The sequence below is a fragment of the Periplaneta americana genome, chromosome 9, assembly GCF_040183065.1.
Source record: "Periplaneta americana isolate PAMFEO1 chromosome 9, P.americana_PAMFEO1_priV1, whole genome shotgun sequence".
Lineage (NCBI taxonomy): Eukaryota > Metazoa > Arthropoda > Insecta > Blattodea > Blattidae > Periplaneta > Periplaneta americana.
This window is the reverse complement of record NC_091125.1, coordinates 86,047,952-86,055,174: the sequence shown is the minus strand read 5'-3', so window position 1 is coordinate 86,055,174 and position 7,223 is coordinate 86,047,952. Positions and strand designations below refer to the sequence as shown.

At 35.8% G+C, this 7,223-nt stretch overlaps 1 protein-coding gene across 3 annotated transcripts in view; it reads left to right on the top strand.

Annotated features, from left to right (window-relative positions):
- Positions 1 to 2: 2 nt before the first annotated feature.
- The window catches only part of LOC138706178 (AP-4 complex accessory subunit Tepsin-like), a 17,697-nt gene continuing 10,476 nt past the window's right edge, over positions 3 to 7,223 (top strand). Inside the window, exons 1-6 of one of the 3 annotated variants that reach the window (XM_069835193.1) lie at positions 3 to 302; positions 506 to 578; positions 3,161 to 3,252; positions 3,339 to 3,500; positions 6,027 to 6,195; positions 6,811 to 6,999. In XM_069835193.1, coding sequence (XP_069691294.1) covers positions 228 to 302; positions 506 to 578; positions 3,161 to 3,252; positions 3,339 to 3,500; positions 6,027 to 6,195; positions 6,811 to 6,999 — 760 coding nt within the window. In that variant the 5' untranslated portion in view covers positions 3 to 227. Of the gene's footprint in view, positions 303 to 505; positions 600 to 3,160; positions 3,253 to 3,338; positions 3,501 to 6,026; positions 6,196 to 6,810; positions 7,000 to 7,223 lie in introns of all 3 variants that reach the window. The other 2 variants (XM_069835194.1, XM_069835195.1) reach the window with 2 other exon arrangements.

Sequence of the window (7,223 nt, the reverse complement as noted above, 5' to 3'; positions counted from 1 at the left end):
ACTCCGCATGAGGGCGTTAAAATTCCAATAATAAAATTATTTAATTCTTTTTTATGAATAAAGACAATAAGCTGCAAGAAATTCCTATTATTTCACTTATTGCACATCTATGTGCACTATTACACAGCCTTTGTCAGTTCAAAGTTGATATATCGGTTTTTTCTGTACATTTGGTTGACATAACCTAATACTCCAGAACTACACAAATCTGAAATTTCAAGCACAGTATGGAGCCAGGAAAGTGGGTGCCAGCAGGAGGAGTTTTGTCTGAAATTGTTGACAAAGTATCGTTCGCAAATTTTGTAAGTTTGAAATACAAACAAGTTATTGCACTTCCACAATAAAAATAATATGCATAAATATTGTACCAATACATTATGGTCAGCCGTTTACTTCGCTTTTCTTTTCAACTTCCGGGTTTAAAACCACTTCATGCTTGAAACGTTTGTCACACACTAATATCTTTTATAATAATAAAATGTTCTTTAAAATGTTTGCTCCACAGCTCCCTCTACTCACTCGAGCAACGGCAGAGACTGATGATCCAACTGCAGGATATATGTTCATAGAAATAGAAAGTATCCTTTGAATTTTTATAGGTAATATAAAAATAGCGAAATGAATTCATTATTCACATTTTTTTTCGACACTTCACCGAGGCAGTTTCTCCAGATTTGTTGAATCTCTTCCTTTATCACATTGACTAAATTTTTATAAACCGTAGTCTACACAATAATCAATGTCTCTCTCTCTCTCTCTATCTCTCATATATATATATATATATATATATATATATATATATATATATATATATATGTCTATATGTCTAACCATTAGAAATAAAATTGAAAAATATATCACTCAAAAGCACTTTCAGTATACAATGACTGTAGAAGAAATTGTAAGTAGTGTTGTAAGGTCACCACCATCAACAACTTCTTCAGTCATCTAAAATGGTTGGAAGCATTTAAACCAATTATTTTGACCCAGTGTGCGTCCTATTCATAGGAATTAAATGGGTGAACAGTTCTCTTTAGTCAGTAACAGATTGCATGTTTGTCAAAGTTGTAAAAGAACTGGCTTTCTTTCTTTTTTTTTTTTTTTTAACTATATATACAGTATTTATCAGTGCCCATACGGTGGTCTAATGGCTAGAGCACTGGATTTATAATCCTGTCGATATGAGCTCTATCTCCGACGTACCCCCAATTTATAACTTGTATTGGGGAAGTCCGTGGTTCAGATAACACAGGGTTTTCTCTGAGAGTTCCGGTTTCTCTGTGGCAACCCAACAAACCATATATCTCATCGCAGTTGTAGCGTAGACCAGCCTCCTATGGCGCACCTTTGTGCAACGACTCTGTCGATAAATTTATCTATACAACTGGCTACATATGGGTGAATGACAAACAGTCAAGTACCCGCCATTAGTTAAAAATATATAATTAAGGGTATATATTTATCAGTTGGTGAAGTTTTTATTTAATAAGAAAGGTCCACCCATTAGTAGATCTAAACACCATACACACATTGGAACTTGACAGTACAGGCTCAGAAAAGGCGGACAAGATGTCCGACTTCGGAACAAATTCCACACCAACACACCAATGCCAAAATATGATAGTTGACATCAGGGTCTTATATAGTGCATGTTATTTTTTTACTTGGTTATTTAATGACGCTGTATAAACTACGAGTTTATTTAGCATCGATGGAATTGATGATAGCGAGATGAGACCGAGGATTTGCCATAGATTACCTGACATTTGCCTTATGGTTGGGGAAAACCTAACCAGATAATCAGCCCAAGTATGAATCGAACCCATTCCCAAGCACAATTCCAGATCAGCAGGCAAATGCCTTAGCTGACTGAGCTATGCTGGTGGCTAGTGCATGTTATAGGAATTAATAAAAACATAGGAATCTTCATCCCATACAATTAGAGAAACAACTGTAACAATATAGGGAATTTCAAATACAACAAATTCAGTGAATTAATTGAAATAGGTTGAAATAGAATTCATAAAGATGTCAGATGCTAATAAATTCAGATATTCTAAAATTGTTGGACAGCAAAGCTATTATTCCATGCTTATATGTTCAAATGAATAGGTTAGGCATTATTCCAGGAATTCCCAGTGATGTTTCTAATAATTATATTACAGAGCATTCACTTACATAATGTAAGTCGACCAGGTGGCACACAACACGCGGCAAACCATATTCTGCACGCTTGGGAGTCCAGTTCAGTCTCTCTGTAGGAGCGGTTGTGTTGACGTTAGATTGTGTGTTATTCTTCTGATTGTGTTAGTGAAGTGTTTATATTTAGATTTAGAAGTGACCTTTTGCTGCTGTGGAATGGTGACATTAAAAAATATTCTTATAATTCATCTTTTTACCTTTCCTCAATCACTCCTTTTCACAGAAGTCTCTACCTTGAAAATCCTTTGCTCGAATGTAAATTTCTGTGTTATATCATGTGAACAAACTAATTTAAACACTTCACTAACACAATCAGAAACTGAACTGAGCTGCTGAGCATGCGGGAGATAGTTTGTCATGTGTTGCATGGTCTTCATGCCAGTCGCACAGCGAATTTTAGTTTTGTCCAGTAAATATGGAGGAATTTGATCCAAACAAGCGTTACAATGTAAAATTTCTTTGCAGAAGGAAAAGTTATATTTATTCAGATCAAATTTCTGCACATTTAAAGGACAAAACTAAAATTCTTTCAATCATTTATTATCATAATACACTACCGGTAGTCTCTCAAATTGACTGAGCATATTGGGAATTAAATCAATCCCAAAACACACTATGAAATTTTTCATATAAAACAATTTTTATCTCCAAAAAGAAGTAAAAACGAGCAAAACTGCATTAAACTTTTTTGTTTGAAAGATCTCAAAGAATAATTTTCTGAAATTAATGACATTACTTACAGTCCACCCTGTATAAACCACTAAAAAAATGGCTGACCATCTTTTCAATACATTCATGTATGTCTTGTATATCCTATCCAATTCCATTTTCGATTCTTTATTTCTAATTTAATTTCTTTTTGGCCTGTTTTTCACCCAAGATGAAATATGTATGGGTAACTATAAATATGTACCAGTATATCTAGTAGCACTGCTCAGATACTTAACTTACTTGTTAGAAATCACGCTGCAGCCAGCACCTCACTGTCAGCAGTTGGCTGAATACTTAAACAGGAGATTGGAGAAACCTTCAGCATGTGTAAAACTGAAGGTAGGCTTTAATGAATACCAAGCAATCTGTAACATTAGAGCACTTTCTCTTTCATTTAATCAGTATTTTCACTATTTCTATTTCAGGTCTTGAAAATTATGCTTCATTTGATCAGTAATGGCCATATAAGTTTCCGACAGTATTTGAGAAGGAATGATAGCTCAATAAAATTGGCAACAATGTACAATGGACCACCTGATCCTTTACTTGGTGTGACTCCATACGAAAATGTGAGAAGAAGTGCACAGGTAACAACTGTAAATTTGGACAGCACTGAATGATTTTAGTTCTTAATTGAAATAAATTGTATATACGTTCTTCTCATACAATATATTGCTTTTTTTTTAGTTGATTATTTAACGACGCTGTATCAACTACTAGATTGTTTAGCGTCAATGAGATTGGTGATAGCGAGATGAGGCCGAGGATTTGCCATAGATTACGTGGCATTCACCTTACGGTTGGGGAAAACCTCGGAAAAAACCCAACCAGGTAATCAGCCCAAGCAGGGATCGAACCCGCTCCCAAGCGCAACTTCAGACCAGCAGGCAAGCGCCTTAACCAACTGAGCCACGCTGGTGGCTAATATGTTGTTCTTGATGGTGTACAGACCTATGTCATTCAAATAATCTCCTGAAAATTATCTGATAATGAAGCAGGTGTTAATGTGTTTTCAGTGTTTTTTGTTGCATTAAGATTAACGGTATATTCTCGTTCACTAAGGTGTGTTTTCGTATTATTGTCATTAAATGGCTCTCTTTGTTTACTATGTTCACAGTTATTATCATCATGTATTAAATAACTACACATGAGTTTAGCGCTCGCTCTCATTTCAGATAAAGCTCTCGCTTTTAGCTTTCTGTTTTGTGCACCAGACGGTTTAGGAGTCATATTCTACTCAGATAACACAAATTAAAACAAACCTAAAACTAGAAACCACAGTCCACAGTTTACCACAATATTGTTTGAAGTACCCAGATAATATAGCAAACTAAGTTCCAGTCTCACAATAAATATAAAATCGCATTGGGAACTTGCACATTGTTACATCACTATGTAAACTGTTACTCATAGAATGTCAAAATACATTGGAATTTCATTTTTCTTAAAAATATTCATGTTGACAGATTAACGCTTTAAAGATATTATAACATAAATTATATTAATTAGTTGTCCCATTGTAACATTTTTTTTGTAAATTGTTTCAAATTATGTAACTGCTTAATTTAATAATACTTGTTAGGCGATTATGAACTTTACAGCAGTTGCCCATAAGAAGAATTTAGAGTAACAAGATAAAGTGTTGTACATATACGCGACGTGATGTAAGCTCCATCTGTGTACTGAAGCAATGTTAAATGCAGAAGGTGTAACGGTAAATGTAGGATACAATATATTATTCATAATCATCATCATGTCCTTCACATGTTAGACTCTAGTGGATCCATTATGGTCTCATGCCAGCGTTTTTGTGGTCTTCCCAAATTTCTCCTTCCTCTTGGTATATACATAGGCAAGAATTTGTCTAGTCATCTAGTGCAATCCATTCTTTTGACATGTTTCTTCCACGGAAATCTATATTGTTGAACAAAATGAACTATAGGATCTATTTTTAGTTATTTCAGTATGTCTTCATTTTTACGGTGTTCAAGCAATGAGCATCCCACTGTCCGTCTTATAAATTTCATTTCATAAATTAATTACGGTATTTAATTTACAAGTGTGAAATAACTTAATAAAAGGTCTCAACTACTGGAAGTAACTTTTACTATAAAAATATAAATGTTTCATTAAATACATAAAGCGATATGATTTTTCATTATTTTGGCCCCCCTCAATTCGGTGCCCCGGGCCATGGCCCGCCTTGCCTGCCCCTGTCTCCAGGATTGTAAATATCCTACAAAACTTCATGCATCTTGTTGTCTCTCCTTTCGAAGGATATGAGCTAGTACAATAGGTCGCAGTGCAGAAGAACTTCAGTATGTCACTCCGAGAATAAATGAATAAGTATGTAAGTAGGTACGTAAATAAGTAGGCAAGTAAGTAGAGGTAAGTAATGAACAAACATATAACACTTCAAGAGCTAAAATATGAGTTAACAAGTATGTTTTCTCATTTTGGCCATGCACAAGTTCTCTCTTTTACTGCACATATTTTTTTTTTTCCTGTTACTAAGGAGGGGTCTGAAGATTAGCACTGCAGTCTATAGTGAGCTTATCGTACCTTACTACTCTTATCATAGGAATAACGTTTGCAATATGAACAGCTGCACTCTTGTAGATATCGTGACTCAGCTGCGTGGTGCCATCTGTTGATTCAGCTTGCATGTCTTTATGGTTTCGATGGAGTCCCATTGCAGTGCTCTCTACTCCACGAAAACCTACTACAGCCTCCTCAGGTTGATGCCCATCTGTACAGCAGTTGCAATACTACATCACTCTGGCACCATTTTATGTAATGCTATTGCAATGATGATAATGAATATTGAAATAAAATTGAGAGTGACAATGGGATGACAGGGAATTGGAAAACCCTTAGAAAAAACATTCAGGAACTGATTTCGCCATTACCGGGACTCGAACTGGAGTCCAGTCATCGTAAACCTGTGCTCTGCTAATTGAACTATCAAGGTGACTTTCATTGCACTTATTAAATTGTCAAAGTGCATCATGTTAAAAATAAAAGTTCCTGTTTTTGTAAGGTCATGCATTGTCCAGTGATGTCTCTTCCATCCAGCATCCAGCCACAATTTATTAACGTTTGTCTGTTCTAAGGAACTGTTGGACCTTTTGTTCAATCCTGCCTTGATTCAGCAAGATGAATCACTTGGAGACACATCCTACAGTGAGGATAAGGGAAGACTGCAACTTGGAGGTCTAGGAACAACGGGATCTAATAGGGGAAAGTACGAGGGTTTCGGAAGTAGTCCTCTGGAGAAGGAAGGTAATAACATATACAAAGTTAATATTCGTTACTTAGATCAGTCGACTGGTCGACGACTTTCTGCTAAAGAGATTCGACAAATTGTGATTCTTGTAATGAACAAAGTGCCATTAGATCAAGATTTCTTTGAGTATTTTGATCATCAGTCATTATTTTACTTTTTTTTTTTTTTTCTGCCACAGAAATGATGGAGGCCAGGTAGCTCCATTGGTAGATAATTGGCTGTGGATAGGAAAAGTCCTGTAATCAACCCTAGGCATGACAGGATTTTTCTCATTGCCAAAACTTCCAGAAGGGCCCCGACATTCACTCAGCTTCCTATGAAATTGAGTAAAAGGAGATTAGGGCATGGTGCCAACTACAATACCTCATCCTAGATAGTGCCAAGATCATGAAAACGTGGAGTTCTGCCTCCATGCCTCCCAAGAGCCTTTATGGAGTTTAAAGGGGATACTGTTACTTTTTAATGAGAAATGATGGCAAGGAAAATATTCCAAGAAAATCCAACCCAGAAATGTGACACTGTACTATCTGTTCAGCCTGGTATAATAAATAAAACATTAAAACTGATGTGTCAGTGATAAGAACAATATTCTCTTTCTTGTATTTTTGCAGAGACAATTAAAGACAAGATGATAGATATGCTAGAGAAACTGATGAACCCAACAGATGAAACAGCAGAGAAGATCAAGTCCGCACTAACGAGCTCACCAGGCAACTATGAGGCTGTTCTTGTCGATCCACTGATAGTATCCAATTCTGACGTCCCATCTCCACAAGCTCGCACATCAGTTAAAATAAGAGGTGCTTGAAAACTTTTTTACATTTAAATATACAGTATGTCCGTAAATAGCAGGAAACAATGTTTGCATAACTAAATGGTGGTTAATTGTTCAGAACGACATATCCACGATTTTTGTCCCCCCCCCCCCCCCCCACCGAAAAGCCTAATTTTTAGCTCTGCTTTTCAAAAAGAGAGTGAAAAATTTTTTCGGTAACGTTTATTTTCTACTATTTTTTACTTCACA